At 41.2% G+C, this 20,789-nt stretch overlaps 1 protein-coding gene across 2 annotated transcripts in view; it reads left to right on the top strand.

The window, feature by feature from the left end:
- GNPTAB (N-acetylglucosamine-1-phosphate transferase subunits alpha and beta) overlaps positions 1 to 20,032 on the top strand; it is a 44,635-nt gene extending 24,603 nt beyond the window's left edge. For both annotated transcript variants that reach the window (XM_081023941.1, XM_081023942.1), the window contains exons 9-21: positions 694 to 873; positions 1,100 to 1,270; positions 3,750 to 3,873; positions 4,653 to 4,856; positions 5,856 to 6,985; positions 8,399 to 8,598; positions 9,694 to 9,913; positions 11,527 to 11,640; positions 13,913 to 13,998; positions 15,458 to 15,556; positions 16,099 to 16,266; positions 16,989 to 17,079; positions 17,978 to 20,032. In XM_081023941.1, coding sequence (XP_080880067.1) covers positions 694 to 873; positions 1,100 to 1,270; positions 3,750 to 3,873; positions 4,653 to 4,856; positions 5,856 to 6,985; positions 8,399 to 8,598; positions 9,694 to 9,913; positions 11,527 to 11,640; positions 13,913 to 13,998; positions 15,458 to 15,556; positions 16,099 to 16,266; positions 16,989 to 17,079; positions 17,978 to 18,055 — 2,865 coding nt within the window. In that variant the 3' untranslated portion in view covers positions 18,056 to 20,032. The remainder of the gene's footprint in view (positions 1 to 693; positions 874 to 1,099; positions 1,271 to 3,749; positions 3,874 to 4,652; positions 4,857 to 5,855; positions 6,986 to 8,398; positions 8,599 to 9,693; positions 9,914 to 11,526; positions 11,641 to 13,912; positions 13,999 to 15,457; positions 15,557 to 16,098; positions 16,267 to 16,988; positions 17,080 to 17,977) is intronic.
- Positions 20,033 to 20,789: the final 757 nt, after the last annotated feature.

The following is a 20,789-nucleotide window of genomic DNA, read 5'->3' as shown; positions in this document are numbered from 1 at the left end:
ATTATGGCAAAGCTGTGTGAGATTTAGGTAACGGATGACAATGCAAACACGTTATAGTGTGACAGAGAGAATTGGCAGCAATTTGAAAACTGTATTCCACACAGCAGGAGTAGTCAATGTGATGCCCTCCTGTCATCCCACACTAGTTAGGACTGGCCTTCTTTTGCAGGCTTCTGGCCTATGCTAGCTGAGGGAAGTGACATGGAATTGTTGTTGAATAGAGTTACACAGACCTTAATGATGGCAGTAGCAGCAATGAAAGACAGCTAACAAGATGTGACACTTTAAATCCTTTACTGCAGATATCTTTAAACTTACTGTAGATGTGAGAGCCTGGAATGGAAAATGGTGGAGGACACCCCCACAAACACGCCCCCACACAAGCTTTTAATTTCCTCAACCCTTCATGTATTTAGCTGTGAAAGGGGCACATGTAGTTATCTCTGATGAGTTTTGCCCCAAGCCTGCCAGCTCTTTTCCTGGCTTGACAGAAATTATTTTCCGGTTTTATACTTCAAAACCCATTAGCTGACAAGCCTGTACACATGTCCCCTCTACCCTGAAATTATCTCTATTTAGGCAAAGCACCACGTGAATTCGTCTTTAGTGTTTTAAAATGAATAATGGCAGCTTTTAGACGCAAATGTTGCTCTCATTCTGTCGGTATAGTTGTGTGTCACTGTCTTTTAATAGTCTAAACAGGATGAAGATGTTTCAGCCAGCCGTTTTGAAGACAATGAAGAGCTGCGGTATTCACTGCGGTCAATAGAGAGGCATGCTCCCTGGGTACGGCACATCTTCATAGCCACCAACGGGCAGATTCCTTCCTGGCTTAATTTGGATAACCCCCGGATATCTATAGTAACTCATCAGGTAAAAAGTGTCTGACTCTGTTATCTGGGAACTCTTGCCCTAAATTGCATCAATAAGGAGTGTGTGATATACAGGCATATTTGTGTGAAGTTTTCTTCGCTGCAATTGCACCGTACACGTGAAACGCTGACTTAAAATGCTGCATCCAAATGACATTTGGAAAGCGTTTTGAAACCTCTCATAAGATTCCCCCCCCCCCCAATAATATTTTCTTTTATTATTCTAGGAGATATTTCAGAATTTGAGTCACCTACCCACTTTTAGTTCTCCTGCCATTGAAAGCCACATTCATCGCATTTCAGGTCTGTCCCAGAAGTTCATTTATTTAAATGATGATGTGATGTTTGGAAAGGATGTGTGGCCTGATGATTTCTTTAGTCACTCCAAGGGTCAAAAGGTAAGCCATCACAAAATAATTTTATTTATTCAATTTGAGAGATCAGACACCTTTCTGTTGGAAACACGCCCGGGAAGGCCACCAACTTCCCAAGTCTCTGGGGCGTCTCTCTGATGGTCCTCCCTGGCTGTAAATCTCCCTCAGTCCAGAGAGACCGGTGATAAGCGACCCCTCTCTCCTGAGAAGAGCACACTCTGGCATATCATTGCAGAAGAAAGACTCAATCAGTAGCTCTAAAACTACTTTATTTACAGTCTATATACAAAGACTTCATCAGCACGTCTGTGCTCTTTGAGCCACCAGTACAGAAACAGCAGCACATTCAGAAGTGAAACCAACTTCCAACAGTACCGATACTTCCTTTCTCACGCTCTCTCAGACACTCACATGATATACACAAAACATAGTGCTACTACTGGAGCAGCACGGATGCATAGAAATCCTAACACTTTCATCGTTTGGGAGATGCCTAGTTTGATTTTGCTTTCACCAAGTTTGACAATAACAGAGGTGACTAATATGAGAACAAAACTTATAAATGGTAAGGTTGATAAGCCAGAATTTGCACAAGCCCTGTGCACTTGCAAGCAGCCCTTTCACTGCTTTTTCTGTGTGAGCAGCAATACAAAGCAGGAAGCCAATTAACCATAGCTTCCCATTACATTTATGAAGAGTTTGCAAGTCTGGCTTGTTTAGAAACCATTAACTATATTACCTAGTTTGTGTGTATTGGCAGGTGTGGTTCATTTTGACTTCCCTGTGTGTTTCGTATGATGGAGCTCATGCATGTTGTGGTTTATTAAACCAAGTTTTGATGGTGCAAATGCAATCAGTTTGGTTTTCCAGTGAACTGACCTCTAAAAACCAGAATATTTAAAGCAACATTTTGGATTGTGGAGATGGGGGTAAAGGTGCATTTTGCAATGAGTAATCTCTACTGAATATATTAAATCGCAAAGCTCTTAGTGCAAAAACCTCAAAAATATCTAAAAATGATTAACTATGTAAGAATTATTTACTATTCGTTACTTAGATTCTGTTTCCCTAGTCAAAAATATCCATTTATTTGCAACTAGGGTGCCAAGTATTTCTGTATCGCTGCTGGCGAGTATTTTGAAGGGTGACCCTGTGAATAAAACATGGTGTATGCACCCTTTATAAGTGATGCAGTATGCATCTGCTTTGTACTTGGGCGCTGGAGCCAGAATTCAGAATGCATTGTGAGAAGTTTCCCTCAGGATCAGTTTGATGCTTCTTGGCCACATCCTGGAACGTATCTGCTTCCTCTTGTGCTTCAAGACTTGGGCGGTGATAGCCATTTGTGGGAGCTCGCTCACACAACAACCATTCCACCAGCACAGGGATGCGGAAACTAGGCCAAATTTGACCCAGCAGGTTTGCCCTGTGAGTCTGTTGCTCTCAAAACTTCACACACCTGCCCCACACCTGACAGCTGAACTTTGTTATTGGAGCAAGGTACAACCGCTCATCAGCTGGTGACAATGGGAGTGCATTTTGCTCCAGGAACATGAAGTTGTTTGCATTGAAAGCAAAGGGGGAAAGCTCCATTCTAGCAGCCGTTTCAGTGCAAGCTTTGACAGGTGCAAGCTTTGACAGCCTGCCTGTCAATCATCTGACATCACAATGACACCAGGTGATTGACTGCCCCAGCTACCTTTGAAAGTTGGCCCAAAGATCTGCCCCCCATGAGCCAGAAAGCTTCCTCATCCCTCGCACTACCAAGACTCTTGTTCTTAATGTAGTGCAACAAATGAGTGTCTTGCCCTTGGGAAAGATGCTGTGCCGCTCCTGCTATAATTATACTTCATGACAGTTGTACATTACTGTTTTCAATAACGATAGCACAACAACATCAACTCTCTAATTTCTGGTGCTAATGTTACATTGGATCTCACTTTTAATAAGTATCCGTCTCCTCGTCTGAGTGCTATTGAAAAGGACATGTCGCCATGCAAAAATAGCGACACATCAAATAATGTGATTTAATGTCCCTTTCCCTTTTGTATGCCTTCACAGATTTATGTCACTCGAGCAGTATGGCTAAAAAGAAAGAAAAGCTGGAGAGTTTATATCTCTAAAGAAGGGACATTGTATAGATTGAAAGCATTCTGAAAATAGAAAGAAGAGGATGGAGAATCAATATTAATATTTTTTTGTAAAAATATAGCAGGTTGACATCCTTGGGAAGGCAGATAGTCAGATAAAAGTAAAGTAGGTTAGTTTAGCTTTAAACTAGCTGTATTCATTCATCTAATTACTGGTACTGTTGGGCAACAATTAAGGCTGAGTGTCAGATAACTTCAAATCAAGTAGAGGTCAGTGTTTCGGTCCCCAAGAAATTTCCTGTTCACCTTTAGAGTACAAACATAGGAATTGCAAATCAGTTTGCTGTGTAGAAGTGAATTTAAATACGTTCCTAGGAGCTGTGAGAATAAAGTGGTTTTGTCTCCATTATCAGGTTTACTTGACTTGGCCTGTTCCAAACTGTGCTGAGGGATGCCCTGGTTCCTGGATCAAAGATGGCTACTGTGATAAAGCCTGTAACAATTCCGCTTGTGATTGGGATGGTGGTGACTGCATTGGTAAGGAAGGCATAAGTACTGAAACCTGGCTTTTTGCATTTCAGAAGTCCGGAGACACTGATATATTATTTTGCAAATGTGAAGAGATGATCTCTTCGGAGCGTATTCTTGCAGACTCTTGGGTAGCTCTGGATGTAAGCTCACATTTGAAAAAGCCCAGTTGCTTTCACAGTGCACTCTTGTCTCAGCACTAAATCGCAATAGTGGAGCAGCATTGACGCTGGGTGTCTTCTGTGTAAAGGAAAAGGGGGCACTGGATATAATCACACTTTTCCTGGAGAGAGTAATCCATGCAGGGAAAAAAGAGTATGCCACCATGTGAAAAATGTTCTTTTTTTTTGCAAGTCAGGTAGCTGATGCTTTTCTAGTTGGGATGTAGCATTCCTAACCTTAGGGCAGATTGTTGTCTTTTGACAACAGAGATTCAGTGGTGGTTAGCGAAATAATTTTGCTCCAGATTTTGTCTTTTTTATCTGTACTGGTTTTTTTTAGGATAATTCGTTGGCTAGGCTTGAGCTTCCCTGTTTTCCAGACAGTGGACATAAGAGATGCATACCTCCCCGCCCTCATGCTTGCAAAATTGATAACCTTAGGGATGTATTGGTTTCCTGTATAAAGTATCCTTTCATTTAAAGCATACAGAATTGGATCATGAGTTAAGAACCATGCTGGGGTCTGTTTTCAGAAATGCTTAACCAACTCTTAACTTGTACATTGAGGCTTTTTTAAACTCAGCAGTGAGCAGTTTTCTACACTGTGTTTCCCTTTTTCTTTTATAGGTAGTAGTGTTGGTAACCGTTATGGTGCAGGTGGTGGAGCTGGTGTCGGTGTTGGGAATGTTGCTCCCTGGCAGTTTGGGGCAGGAATAAGTGGCGTTTCTTACTGCAACCAAGGCTGTGCAAACTCATGGCTGGCTGATAAATTCTGCGACCAGGCATGCAACGTCCTTTCTTGTGGATTTGATGCTGGTGACTGTGGACAAGGTATGTTAAAACAAATGGAGTCCCTGCAGCCTTTTGGCTCTTCCATACTGTTTAATGTATGTCTGGTGCAGTCATTCGGTCTACATTGATGGAAGGGAGTTGCTAGATTTAACTGTACTTTGACTACATTTGAGAGGGAGGGGGGAAAGAGAGAGAGAGTCCATCCAATGTCCATCCAGTGATGAACTCATAATATCACGTCCAAATTAGTCCAGTGTAAGAGAGAAAGAAGGGGAAAGAGATGCCCAATATTAATATGTATGGACTAGCTCCTCTGAATCTTTCCTTCCTACTTAAATGTCTAGCTCTGCCTTGACTGTAAAGAGTTATTGAAGGCAGACCTAATGCTTGAAAGACACACTTAGACTTTATTTTTAAAAATATATTTATTTGTTCATTTATGCCGTTTATCTATTTGCACAGACTAGGTGGTGCTGTACCTTTATGAATATTTTGAATTAAGGTTTACCGGTAATTCTTTCTATTCCTTCAATACATCTCAAACCATTATTTATTTTAAGATGTTACACTATATTTTGGTTTTGTTTCATTTTCTTATGTGTATCATTATTTAGTATATATTATTTGTAGTTTGGTTAGTTTGTTGTAGTCTTCTATAATTTTCAGTGTTATATTGGCTTGACACCAAATGAGTTACAGTACTGTGTGCGTTAGCATTATGGTAATTCCAATTCTGGTGTTTTACAACTCTTTATTTTGGAAAAGCGATGTTTGTTGTTCTTAATGTTAAAAAATCAATAACAATTATTTTAATAATAAATAACTGCAAGCATTGCAGGGTCACCTTGGAGGAAGGGCAGCATGAAAATGCAGATGATACAAATAATTCTCTGGAGATTATGTGATGTTTTATGTAGTTTTAAATTGTATTTTTATTGTGTGTTTGATATGTGATTTGTAAACCACTTTAGGGAGAAATTTTCTTTAAAAGCAATATGCAAATAAGCCATATAAGTAAACACATTTATGTTTTTCCAGATCACTTTGATGAGCTGTACAAAGTGACTCTTCAAAAGAACCAGACTCATTATGTCATTCCAAAAGGCGAATATTTGCCCTTTTTCAGTTTTGCTGGAATAGCTAAGAAAGGGCTTGATGGCGCCTATAGTGATAACCCAATAATCCGCCATGCTTCCATCGCCAACAAATGGAAGACCATCCACCTGATAATGCACAGTGGAATGAATGCAACTGTGATCCACTTCAATCTTACATTTCAAGGTAAAGAGGATGAAGAGTTCAAGATGCAGATCACCCTGGAAGTTGATACAAGAGAAGAGCCAAAAGTAAACACAACGTCTACCCAGAAGCCTGAAGGTGATGCAAAAGCTGCAACTTTGGTGCCAGAAGCTGAAATGATATTTGAGGATATCCCTGAAGAAGAACGTTTCCCAAGAATCAGAAGCCACCCAAATGGCACAACAGAGAATCTGGACGGGGACATAGTAATTCAACTGCTTAACATTTCTGCCCTTCCGGAAGATGTGAGGCTGGCCCTACAGAACCTAGATTTGCAGCTAGCTATTGGTGACATCACACAGAAAGGGTACAATCTGTCTAAGGCGGCTCTCCTGAAATCCTTAGGGATGGTACCAGCAACAACGAGGGCTGCATTAAACAATTCCCAGAAGATAAGGGGAAAGGAAGTAGTTGACGGCTTGGAAAATGGGAAGAATCACACGATTTGGCAGAAACCTGACCAAGATGCCAGGGATGGCAGAAGAGATGTAGAAAGAAGAATGCATGATACTTTCCCACTGGAGTTCAAACCAGCAAATACTACTCCAGTGGCTATGAAGGTGAACAGCCATTTCCCACTAAGACACGGCTCTCTGGTAAAATCTAAATCTGTACCTTTAACCCAGAATACGGGTGAGCGACTTGAATCTCCAGAGAAAATCCTAAATGTCCTTGTACAGAAAGAAGCTCAGAAGACAAAAGAAACGAGGGAAGGAAAAACTGCAGGGAGAAAAAAGGAAGAGGCGGATGCCATGGAGGACGTAGCCGAAAGTCAAGGCTTACCACGAAGGAAATTGCAGCATTACACTGGAAATTACCGAGGCTTTTTGCCGTGGGAGAAACAGAAATACTTCCAAGACCTTCTTGATGTGAGTATATCAGATGGGTAGGATAGTGTCAAGCAAGGAGGATTAAAATAAAATAAAAATGTTTATTTAAAATGCTAGCATAGCACAGTGGCTCAGAAAATGAGCTGATTATGCAGAAGTCAACTGAAACTTGCTTTGCCATAAACTCATTTGGTGATCTTTTGGACAAGTTATGCTTTCTGAGCCTCAACTCCCTACCAACCCCTCCCACTGCAGATATAGTGAATGAAGTCAATATTCCTATTGATTTCATATGCTATTTTGTGTTTGTGACTTACTTTCTTCTATATTGAAGAAGCTTGTATCTTGCTTTCTGTCGACCAGTTGGAGACAAGGAAACTGGCAATGTGAGCATCTTAACCACATCAACAGTATACAAATTCTCTCTCTCTCTCTCTCTCTCTCTCTCTCTCTCTCACACACACACACACACACACACACACACACATTAGACAACCAGCACTGTACTGCTGTAAGAAAACCTTATAAGGGAATAGCATTAAATACTCATCAAACTTAAAGCTGAAAGCCTTCTTTAAAAATAATGGTTTAGTCAGATGCCTGAAGGAATAATGTATTGAAGTGTGAGGGCTCTCACTTGGAAAGTTGTTTGCATTCTATCTAGGTATAATGTTAGGCCTTCAGTATCTTTGAAGAACTAATTATTTGATCAAGGAATGCTTTTAAAACCACTTTTATACAGCTGGTACTACTACTACTACTACTACTACTACTACTACTATTTATTATACCCTGCCTAAAAAACCAAACAGTTATAGAATTAAAACTGTATATAAATATAAAGGCACTGTTAAAAACATACAGGTAGTTACAATAAAAACAGCATGCCAGTGGGCCCTTTGATTAAAAAGCAGTCAGTTCCCAAAACTCTGTTGGAACAAGAAGGCCTTCCCCTGCCAGCAGGAAGACAACAAAGGGGTGGCTAGTCCGACTTCTCTAGGGAGGGAGCTGGGAGCAGCCAGCAAGAAGGCCCTCTCTCATATCCCCACCAAGCATGTTTGTGAGGTTGGCAGGACCTAGAGAAGGGCCTCCCCCGAAAATCTCTGAACACAGGCAGGTGTATATGGGGAGATACGGTCTTTCAGTAAGCTTAGACCTAAACCATATAGGGAATTAAAGGCCATAACCAGCGCTTTGAACTGTGCCGAGAAACGGACTGGTAGCCGGTGGAGCTCTCCTTGCAAGGAAAACATATGCTCCCTATAACCAGCCCCGGTCAACAATATGATTCCTCTTTACCCAGGTATTTGATGGCTGTAAGACCTACCTCTGGCCACCCTGATTTTTTTAGTTTTGAGAGTGGGAGATTGCTTTTAGATGTTTTAATTGTATTGTTTTAATATTGGCTTGTTTGCGACTAATGTATGCACGATTTGCATTCTTGTTTTCCAGGAAGAAGAAGCGTTAAGGAGGGAAATGGCTTATTTCACAGACAGTAAACTGGTTGGAAGGCAGCTGAAAGACACATTTGCCGATTCTCTCAGATACGTAAACAAGCTTTTAAACAGCAAATTCGGATTCACGTCTCGCAAAGTCCCTGCTCATATGCCTCACATGATTGACAGAAAAGTCATGCAAGAACTGCAGGATCTGTAAGTCTGACATAGAGGAAAATAGTAACCCTTGCATTTGAAATATAGATATCCCAAGTTGGATCTGCCAAAATAGGTTTTCTTATTAAGTGAAATAAGGGAGAAATATGAGCTGCTACTTCTCACAAGCAGTAAGTGAAGAGGCTAACCTGTTTCTGGGCTGCAGCGCTTGAGATTGTAGGTGAGGGCCCTCACAGTGAAACACTCCTCCATACTAGCAACACACAAACACACACAATCACTGGACACACACACAATCACTAGGCCCAGACTTCTTCCTGTTTTCTATATAGAAAATATTGAAGTCGGGGGAGGTTATATTGTGAAGATTTCCATCCTATGAGCTCCGCATCCTTTGTCTCCAGTGGTGCAGCCCTGAAATAGGTTCACCTCATCTGCCATTGTTTTGAGAGATTTTTTTGTCCTTTTTTTTTTTTTGCCTTATCATTGCATGCAGGGATTACACACACAGACACACACACACACACACACCCTTTCTTGCCTTTGTTGGCTTATCTTTCGTGTTGAAAGGATCAGGTTTCTCACCTGGGGATGCTTCTGAAGCCATCTTTGTCACTAGAAGCCTCTTCGCAGCTCCAACTTACTTGCCAACTATGGTCTTCCCTAGACAGGGGTAGCATGGCTACAGCTACGATAACTTCCAGATTGGACTTACGATGTGTTTTATATGCAGCTGCCCTTGAAAACAGTCCAGAGGTTGCAACTGGCGGGAAATGCAGCGACCAGGGTGTTAGTGAGTGCTGCTGGTTGTCCACTTGCAACCCCTCTTCTGAAAAATTCTATAGGTTGGCAGTTGTCTTCCAGGTCCAATTGAAGCTGCTTATGATAACATTTAAAGCTCTAAATGACATTGGCCTATCTGAAAGAGTGTCTCCTCCCATACTAACTGGATAACGCCCAGATCCCCAGATCTGCTGGGGAATGCCTCTTGGTAGTCCTAGTCCCTAATGAATGTTTTTAGGAGGCTTATGGGGTGAGGAACCTTGGGAGGGCTTTCTGTGGCTGACTTATATGGACAGGTTATTCAGATTTTCTGTATAGCCAATTCAGTTGATTTTCGATGTTTCTGGACAGATTTCCTGCGGAATTTGACAAGACCTCCTTCCACAAAGTACGGCACTCCGAAGATATGCAGTTTGCCTTTTCATATTTCTACTATCTCATGAGTGCAGTTCAGCCACTGAACATTTCCCAGGTTTTTGATGAAGTTGATACGGATCGGTCTGGGATTTTATCTGACCGGGAGATTCGTACATTGGCCACAAGAATTCATGAACTCCCTCTAAGCTTGCAGGTAATATTTTTTTTAAATACCCCAATGAAATTCTGTACAGAGGAGGGGAAGTTAATGAAAAGTAGACGTTACAGATGTTGTTTGTTCAGTGGCATCTTAACACTTCTGTGTTTGTATTTGGTTAAATACTACTTATTCAGATTTTGTCAAAAATCAATTGATTAAATTAAGGAAATGCATTAGAATATAAAGGGAAAGTGTAGTGTTCTTATTACTGGAACATGATTATAGGGACATTTTGATGCATTGGTGAAGATAGGGAATCTCACCAAACTTGGAAGCAAACTTCCTGTCTTCCTCCTGTTCTGATGAATTACACTTAAATTTTTTAGAATATTTCTAGCCGGCGTACCAACCAGCTGTGGCCTTTTCCAGGATCATAAAAATTGTGAATTTGTGTGCCACTTTTCTATCGTATACCATGGTCAAAGCTGCTTATAACATCCAAAATACTTAGAATTGCAGAGTTGGCAGGGACCTGAGGGTCATCTAGTCCAACCCCCTGCAATACAGGAATCTCAACTAAAGCATCCATGACAGATGGCCATCCAACATATACTTAAAAACCTCCAAGGAAGGAGAACCCACCACCTTCTGAGGGAGACAGTTCCACTGTTGGAACAGCTCTAAACCATCAAAAAGTCCTTCCTGATGTTTAAGTTGGGACCTCCTTTCTTGTAACTTTGAGTCCTAGCCTCAAAGAAAAGAATCTGGCTCCATCTTCATTATAATCTCTTCTCTCTGCCCTCCCTCTGGTGAAATAAGAACATAAGAGCCCTGCTGGATCAGCCCAAAGGCCTATCTAGTTCAGTTCTGCACAGAGGTGCTTATGGTAAGCCCACAAACAGGGCTTACCTGCTCTTACCTGCTCTTTAGCAGCTGGTATTCACTGGCGTAAGGGACGCGGATGGCGTTGTGGGTTAAACCACAGAGCCTAGGACTTGCCGATCAGAAGGTCGGTGGTTCGAATCCCCGCAATGGGGTGAGCTCCCGTTGCTCGGTCCCAGCTCCTACCAACCTAGCAGTTCAAAAGCACGTCAAAGTGCAAGTAGATAAATAGGTACCGCTCCGGCGGGAAGCTAAACGGCGTTTCCGTGCGCTGCTCTGGTTCACCAGAAGCAGCTTAGTCATGCTGGCGACATGACCCGGAAGCTGTATGCCGGCTCCCTCGGCCAGTAAAGCAAGATGAGCGCCACAACCCCAGAGTCGGCCACGACTGGACCTAATGGTCAGGGGTCCCCTTACCTTTATTCACTGGCGTCGTGCCTCTAATCCTCGAGGTGGTATATCGTCATCATGACAAGTAGCTATAGATAGCTGTATCCTCCGTGAACTTGTCTAATCCTCTTTTAAAACCACCTAGATGTCGGGGAGAAAGTTGGTACCCTAGCCTTCTCCTGGATATCTCATTCCTGTACGAGTGACTTTTAAAATCATTGTTTGAGGGAATGTATGAGCTCCCACCTGCAGTCTGAAGAAGAGCCCAGGCTCACTGATGTAGTGAAATAGACTTTTATAAGCAAAAGTCATGGTTGTGTGTAAGTGTGCAGTAAAGCTCATCCATGCAGAGAAAGAAAATGCAAAACCTTCTTTTCTTTTTTTCCCCTTGCTAGGATTTGACAGGTCTCGAGCAAATGCTAATAAATTGTTCTAAATCCCTTCCATTCAATATCACTCGGATTCACAACATACCACCAACTCAGGAGGCATATTATGACCCTAATCTGGTAAGGAACTGTTGCAAACATACTTTCATCTCCCTCTCCAATTGGTGCAGACTGGCATTTCAAAAAACAGCTTTCAAAATATGTGGTATAATTTCAGATGGTCAAAAAACCACTGTTTAAATCCCTGCATTCAGTAATCTGAGATGTCTTGCTCCCCGTTAATTTCTTTTGTGAGCAAATCTTCCTGCTTCAGACATACGCACAACTTGAGCTTGTCCATAGATTTTGTGATTTAAGAGCAAACCTCCCTCCCTCCGCAATAGAGTGCCAAGAGCTGCTGCTGAATGCCCCCTAAATTTGAAAAACACCTAGTCCTGTAACACAGAACAGCTGTAATTCAAGGATAAAAGAAACACTAAACCACCTGGAGAAATTATTTGGGAGCCAGGTACCTAAAGAAGCACCTCTCCCAGTATCACTCATCACAGGTCCTACGATCAGAAGGGAAGGCCTTGTCGGTGGTGCTGCCTCTGGTTGCTTCCCAGTTAGCCTTGATCCATGACAGGGCCTTCTCGGTGGTTCCCCATTTATAGAATGCCCTTCCTCGTGATGTGCGTCCACCTCCCTCATCATTGACTTTCAGGAGAAATTTAAAAAGACTCCTGTTTACCCAAAAATTTGATGGCTAATGGAAACTGGCCATGGCAACTGTGGAATTAATTATTATCTTTTTACATGTTTAGTTGTTCTAAATGCTTACGGTTTTGAATTATTGGAATCATAGAATATTGGAGTTGGAAGGGACCCTGAGGATCATCTAGCCCAACCCCCTGCAATGCAGGAATCTCAGCTAAAGCATCCATGACAGAAGGCCATCCAACCTCTGTTTAACAACTTCCAAGGAAGGAGAGTCCACAACCTCTCGTGGGAGTCTGTTCCATTGCTGAACAGCTCTTACTGTCAGAAAGTTTTTCCAAATGTTTAGTTGGAATCTCCTTTCTTGCAACTTGAAGCCATTGGTTCGAGTCCTACCCTCCAGAGCAGGAGAAAACAAGCATGCTCCCTCCTCCATGTGACAGCTCTTAAGATATTTGAAGATGGCTATCATATCTCCTCTCAGTAATGCCCCCCCTCCATTTAGCATTGCATCCTCTAGGAGGCTAACAGTACAGTCCTATGCATGTCTACTCAAAAATAAGCCCCATATTGTTCAGGCAGTAGCAGATGGTATTGTGGTGGGACTGTAGTGCTCACCTGACCTCTGGCTGTCCAACAGGAAGGGTAAGGCAGCAGTGAGGTTGGTGCGATGCAAATATGCCAGCAGGATTGGCTCCACCAATGCATTTGCACCATGCCAACCTTGCTGCTGCCACCTCCTCCTCTTAGTCACTATATGCAGCAGTGACCCAGCCAGAAAGACGTCAGGTGAGCCTTGCAGTCCAGCACACCATCTGCTACAGCCCCTGGGTGAGTCTGCATAGGACTGCAGCCTAATTTGCTCAGAATTTTCCATCATGATTATTGTTTTTGTTGCTGTTCCTGCATAGCAGTTTACAAAACACAGGAGGGCAGGTCCTTGCCCCAAGGAGTTCACAGTATAAAATTTGACATGAGAGATGCAACAGAGGAGGGGATGGGAGTGGAGGGACAAACTAAGCATGAAGTTTATTTTAACTACATAACAGCTTGGTTATGATAAAGTAAGAACCTTTCTTATTAAATAAGCTCAATTCTGTTACGTTTTTTCTGTATCCCCCCTTCTTACTGTGTCTTAATGCCCTTGATAAACGCTTCTCACAATCTGCCATTTTATCTCCTTAAATAAATATCTACTAAATATAGCATCATAATTAATATCTTTTGTTTCTAATATCATGACTGAAGTTATTTTTGAAATGTTTCAGTTGTTGGATTTCCAAGAACAAGGCTAAACCTTTAAAAGGCTTCTCTTGAGAATAGGAGAGTTGTTTCTCAGAATTGCTTGTGACTGGATTAGGAATCATAAGACTAATATATACCAGCTGTTCAGATCTCACTTGGAGTAGTTTCCTGGTTGACATTGATTGGCTTGCACCGTAGCATTTTTCTGCCTCCCTGCAGAATACTGGATTAAATGTCTTGTTACTTATGAAATACAAAAAGAAGTTTTCCATATCATCAGTTTTAATCCTAAGAAGTTTTGCTGCTCAGCAGCAAAAAAATTACAATTTTTTAAAATAAGGAAAACAAACAACTAGCTGGGAGTTTGCTACATCATGATTCCATGTAAAATACAGAAAAACAATATGCATAAATAACAAACCAATTAATTGATTGTTTGCCCCGTTTTCAGCCCCCAGTGACAAAAAATCTGCTAACCAACTGCAAGCTTGTGACTGACAGAATTCATAAAACATATAAGGACAAAAACAAATACAGGTATCCAGTATTATTTTACTTCAGTTGTGACACACATATAGAAACACCTAAGGGTGGAGAACCCGTGACCCTCCAGATATTGTTGGACTCCAACTCCCATAAGTGTCAGCCAGCAATGGCCAATAGGGATGATGGGAATTGTAGTCCAGCCTTGTCTGCAGAGCCAGAGGTTCCCTACTCCTGACCTATAGAATGAATTGTATGTGTTTATTTAAAGGCTCCTTGGTAAGTGCAGCATGACATGATAGAAGTAAAAGTGCTTTCTGTTTAAAATGTGATTAATTATAAATGATTATTTACCCATGGTTGATCTTGAAAGGCATGCTGAATTATCCTCAAGCAAGCCACTGTACACACCTGGTGGCATCTCTTACCTGTTGGGTTGAAATAAAAAAAATCCTTCCAGTAGCACCTTTAAGACCAACTAAGTTAGTTCTTGGTATGAGCTTTCGTGTGCAAGCACACTTCTTCAGATATCTGAATGAGAACTGCATACCTGGGATTTTTTCGTATGTCATCCAGCTGTCTTCCATATTGGTATCTGAAGAAGTGTGCTTGCACACGAAAGCTCATACCAAGAACTAACTTAGTTGGTCTTAAAGGTGCTACTGGAAGGATTTTTTTTATTTTGACTATGGCAGACCAACACGGCTACCTATCTGTAACTGTTGGGTTGAGTCATGCAGTAAGCCCAAGAGAAGAGGGAATTGCATGCTTAATAGAGCTAACAGGAAATGGGAGGGAGGTTGCACCTGTAATAGGAAAAAGTGCTCGAGGCAAGGCCAATAAAGTGCAATTAAATTTTAATAGGTAGTTTCTCAACGTGTTTTGGCTGACTTCAGCGGCTAGGCAGACACAAATTGCATCATTTTCTAATATGCTTTATGCTGTGTCTTCAGGTATGATTGTGATCCCTTTGGGGCACTTTTAGGCTTGTGTCCCTGCACAAGGGGAACAATCCTTCCAAGCAGTGTTGCACTGCCTATACAAGGATGTATCCCCATAGTGCTCTCCTGTTTTGTCTTCTCCTTCCGCACATGTGAAGTGCTCCAAGGCATTCTGGGGGATTTGTAAGTCTGTGCCTCTGCCTCCTTGGTCTGGGGCTGGTGGGGACACAGACCTCCCCATCTTGTAATGCCCTCCATGCCAGCATGGATGCCAGATGGACACTAGGGGTGGTGTATAGAAAGGACTACTCACATTACAAAGCATCATCCCCAAACCATAAATCAGAATTAATAGTGTTGGTTTTTTTAAATGCAGAACATACATTTTTACAGGAGTCCTATAGTCATCAGGCTCTGTTTTCTTGTATGAGTAAATATAGAAAAATGATAAAAACCAATATGGGCACGGGGCTACCCATTTATAGAATAAAAATTCCTTTTAACACAAGGGACACCATGGTTGTAAATCCTTCGTTCACACTTACTGTTATGTTTTCCTCTATAACCCCAAGGTTTGAAATCATGGGAGAGGAGGAAGTTGCCTTCAAAATGATCCGCACCAATGTTTCTCATGTAGTCGGACAGCTGGATGACATACGAAAAAATCCCAGGTATGCAGTTCTCTTTCAGATTTGAGGTAAAATGTTTACTAATTGTGGTTTGCTTGAACAAAGCAAACAATAGTCAGTGGTTTGGACATAATGCTAAAGCTAGAGACCATGGTTTGTTTCTCCCAGCAAGAGTGGGAAGAAGCAAAGTAGACATGATTGACTCTGTTTTGGTAAACTATTAACTACTTTTAATGTGATGCCTAAGAATCCCTAGAAACCTAATACAATGAAACAAATTTTCTTATAATATTAGTCCCTCAAACACCTTGAATTGATCTTGCAACTATATAGAAGGATTGCTTTTGTAGGAATCATATATTTCTACACAAAACTGCTGCTATTTTATGATCCATTATTATGTACAATAAATACTCTGAAACGTTCTTTCACAGTATTTCTACTCTTTCAGAGTAGAGAGCCAGGCTACTGAAGGTTTTTAGAAAACAAATTGAGATATGGGAGTGTGTCGTTTGCGGATAACAGCTTACTACTTGTCCCAACCAATAAGAACGTTGGTTTTCTTGATTTTTCTTTCCTCTCAGAAAATTTGTTTGCCTCAACGACAACATTGATCACAATCATAAGGATGCTCAGACAGTAAAGGCAGTGCTTAGGGATTTCTATGAATCAATGTTTCCCATACCATCCCAATTTGAGCTGCCCAGAGAGTATCGGAATCGTTTTCTTCACACCCGGGAGCTTCAGGAATGGTAAGTGTTTCAGAACCCTTGAAATGAGCATACTGGGGATGCGATCTTCAGGGTACTGTTCAGCTGGTTCAAAATGTGGCCACCAGATTCCTGATTGGTGTTTGGCAATCTGCTTTAACAGCACCTACATTATATCAGTGTGTTCCCAGGTCCCGGTGAGTATCTGGTCTCAATTTAAAGTGCTGGTCTAAACCTTAAAAGCCTTAAATGGTTCAGGCCTGAGCTAGCTGATAGACCCCCTGCACTTATATTATCCTGTCCACACACTGATATCTCAGCTGGAGGCTACCTCCAAGGTCTATGAAATAGAGAACCATAAGAGAAAAAGAGGTGGTCTTTTCTGTGGTGGCTCCACACTTTTGAAACACTCTCACAGGAGAGTTGTGGCAAGCAGCTACATTTCAGGCTTTCAGTCAGGCCTTATACTCTTGTTTTCATTTACCTTCCCTGAGCAGTATTTTGTTCTGGTCACCAGAGAAAGCTGGATTTTTATTATGTTACTGGAGTTCTGAATTTGTTTTTAACTTTTTGAGTCTGATTTATTCTTGGTTTTGGTAATAATTGATTTTTTTTTTATTCTTGTAGTTTTTGTTGCTTCTAAAATGCTTTGAATAGGCTTTTCCTGGAGAAGTGGCATATAAATATTTTAAAATAAATGTTATGTTTCTAGGAATATATAGATATTTAATACTATTTTGTTCTTTTAAAAATGCTGTGTTTAGGAGGGCCTACAGAGACAAGCTGAAGTTCTGGACGCATTGTGTGTTAGTGACATTGATTGTGTTCACTGTCACCTCGTTTTTTGCTGAGCAGGTAAAAGATATAATTTTATGCAAATATTAAACTTTCTTAGGATATCACTCTTGCTAAACCATATCACGAAAAGTCCCAGTAAAGGGTTTTGTAAAATATATTAAGCCAGGGTTACTGTTTCAGCTTGTTTGTACCAGCCGCTGCATGTCACACAAAATGAGTTCGGCAAAGGTTGTGGAGCAGCAATGGTGGAAAAGGTAGCAGTGGAGAGAGAGCAGAGAGTTGACTGGATGGCTTAAAACACTCCATCCAACTCTGATTCAGTGAGAGACACTGAGACTACATTCATAAGAACAAAAGCATTCAGTAGATGTTAGTCCAGTTGGCATTCCTTACATCTGTATAGCTGGAGTCAGTTTCTGCTGCTTCAGTTCAACTAAGATCAGGTCTTCTTTGCATAGGGGGGCATTTAAGGAACAGTGTGCATAAACAGGTGTGGGAGTTAATCTGGCTAAAAAGCTGGGTCCAGGAATAAAGATACACATCACATTCTCAATAATACCAAATCTATTCTGGAGGGGTGTATAAGGAGGATTGAATCCAGTCTTCTGTTCCTCAAATCTTCCCTTTCTCCAGATAAGTGCTGTTGCCAGCAAATTGGTGTGAGATGCACATAAACTCCTGGATCAAGTGAGGAAATGTATACAGGAGCCACTCTTGAACATGCATGTTACTGAGGCATTTATGTGTAAACATATGCTCCCCAGTTGGCCCCCACAAGATGCATTATGTTGTGAAGTCTGTTCTGATCTCCAGAGGTGAAATAGTCCGCCATGGAAATAGCTGTGCCAGGCAGAGGCATCATGGGAAGGAGGGGAATGGAAAAGAACCATGTGATTGTTTTGATTTTGCCAAGTATTCATTTGCGTGCACACACAAGTGTTCTTTAATTTTTCAGTTAATAGCCTTCAAACGAAAGTTCTTTCCAAGGAGAAGGATTCAAAAAGAAGTTTGCCCTGAAAGAATGAAGGTCTAGAAGACTTCTGTTGTAAATCAGTCTACCTCAACATGTGATGAGCACGTACAATGTTTTGTCTCAGAAGTGTCTTGATAGTTGTGTGCCGGGCATGAACAGAAGTGTCACCATCCATTACAGCTTTTGTGGCTCTGTGTATGACACCTATGCTACTGAACAGCCAGAGAATTGGGCCCCTAGGAGGATCGGTGAGGTTCTGGATCCAGAAGACCCAAAGCCACCAGTGCCCAACCCTATTTTGTGACTTTAGCACTTGCTACTGCCAGTGCGGGGAAGCTGCTGGTAGTAGCTTTCCATGTACTTGGCTGAAGCTGGGACCAGTGCAGGCTTGGCAGAGAGGCAAATATTCACCATCCTAACTATTGCCCAGCTATCAGCATAAGAGGGGATGTTTTAGGAATGTGCTCTTCCAGACAGTGGGAGGAAGGGTTGTGTTGCCAGCTCTCAGATGGTTGCAATTCACAAACATAATTTCCGGAGTGCATTATCCTTTTTTATAAAAAGGGTTACTGAAAGAAACATAGCTGCATTTGTTGCAGTAGCCTTTGCCAACTAAATAATAACGTTGGATATAGAATCTTCTGTTAGATGTGTTCCTGAGCTTGCATCCCAAGGCATTTGATGTGCCATTGGCCGTTCAGTCAGTAAACCTTTCCCTCTATGTTTTGCACAGTAAAGCACAGCTATAAACTTGCCTCTTGAGTACATGGAGGGCAGGATATGAACTGACTCCCACAACACTCCATTGTAACTGCCACCTACACAGTTTCTCAGGCCTTGTTATGTTATATATTCCCCATGGTAGCCAGTCCATTATCCATAGGGTTTACCATGTTTGTTGTTCCTTAGGCTCCTGACCAATAGGCTACTTTGAAAGAGCAGGACGAGAGCTCCACACGGAAAGCATAAGAGAGAATGAGCTTCTGGGGGTTTCTAGTAAAGTCCAGGTATTCCTGTTAAGAGAAATCCCTGATTGGAATAGCAGCAGCTTGATGTGAGGATAGTCCTAACGTAGATCTTTTGAGCAGCTGTGCATCCATTTATTCATGTGCAAAGGAACAGGATAGTAGCCTTTGTGTCTGTGCCCCCCCCCCTTTAAGGTACCCTCTTCAATTTGTAAAGTATCTAGTTTAAATATAAGGCGGATTCATCTATAGAATGAAGGATTAGAATGGTGAAGTCCTATTTGCTATATTGTTCTGCTGCTAGACTATGAAAAAATGGTATTTAAATACATTTGATTCTTTTCTTTGTATAATGTCTTTATTGATCAAAATGTAAACTGCAGCTCAATCTACTCCATTCAGTTTCTAGAAACACTGGTAAGAATTGTACGCCTAATTAAAAAAATTAGGGCTATAAACAAAAGGGGCTTGGCTGCATTATGTGTACAAGCAGTGTATATTTAGCAGCAAAAGTGCCTCTCCATATAAGTTTTCAATACTTTGTATTGTTTTAACGGTATAACTAAGAGCATGGCACTCAGCCATTTTTCATATCAAGCATTCATTTTCAAAAATTTGGACATATAGTAGTCTAGTGATCTGCCCTATTATGTCAAAACAAATCTCAGACCAGGAAAAGGAAAGGGATTTTTGTCCCAAACAGATTCTTTTAAAATAAATGTCTTCAATCATGATATTAACAACTTTTCAGGACTATAATCACCTCAGTAATTATTTTATCATGAAGATGGGGAATTTTCAATGTACATGTGCTGTAAAATATATGCTTTTTTTAACAGATGTTTTTGATTTAAAAATGTTATATTGTGTGTGTGTCAAGAAAAATGATCAAGTATTTAATGCTCTGAAAAATGGTTAAGTATTTTTAAATCAAAAAGGCACCTTATTCTTTATCAAGTGCATACACCTAATTTTTAAAGAAATAAATCTAGTTCAACTTCTTTAAAATGCTACTTGTTTTGCCTGTCTTAAAAAGCAAAGCTTCATTTCACAATAAACTTTAAAGCAGTAATTGCATTGTGGCTCTACTCACAACACTGAACTATGTTGTTATGTGTCCACTGAGTTCTGCTGATGACAACATTGTCCACCCGCACCCTGGTTTGTGTCTACTATAGTGTGTAGTGACCTCCAAATTAGGAAGACCATGATTAATGCTAACTAGTTTGTGTCCAAACCGAAATCAAACTTGACTTTGGTAAATACAGTTACTCTGTCAAGCAGCTCATTGGTCCAATATTTAGGGTTGGCAAGTAAAGAAATTCTAGACTGGGTACAAGTTCAACTGTACATAGAGAGCTAAACTAAATGGTACACACAGATGCACACCTGACTGCTTTAAAAGAAGAAGAAAGGACAGCATCAGTGGGGGACCAGGAATGGGAAAGTAGCAAGGCTAGAGGAGAGTACAGCTATGGAATGTACAATTTTATTATATAAACTGGAGCAATCTTCCAATGAATTTATGGTGGTCTGTCCCATTTTCTGCCCATTTTCTCCCACTTTTCACCTTGTGTTGGCTCAAGCAGTTGTACTTGCAGTGTGAGTCCCTTTCACACCTTTCCTGAGTGTATGCATTGACCATTTGGAAAGGAGCACAGAATTCTACCCACAGATCCTGACTTGCGCATTCAGCAGAAGATGTGAAAGAGTATTTATGCTCAGAATGCACAGAGGTTGGGAACAGGATTAGCAGGTGCAATCCAGTCCACATGTTTGGTAAAGAATTGGAGAAGAAGTGAGAAAAGGATCGTTTACACAATGAGAGT

Source organism: Podarcis pityusensis (genome assembly GCF_964106645.2).
Source record: "Podarcis pityusensis genome assembly, chromosome: 10".
NCBI classification, from domain to species: Eukaryota; Metazoa; Chordata; class Lepidosauria; order Squamata; family Lacertidae; genus Podarcis; species Podarcis pityusensis.
The sequence above is the reverse complement of the archived record's forward strand: the minus strand, read 5'-3'. Positions and strand labels throughout refer to the sequence as shown.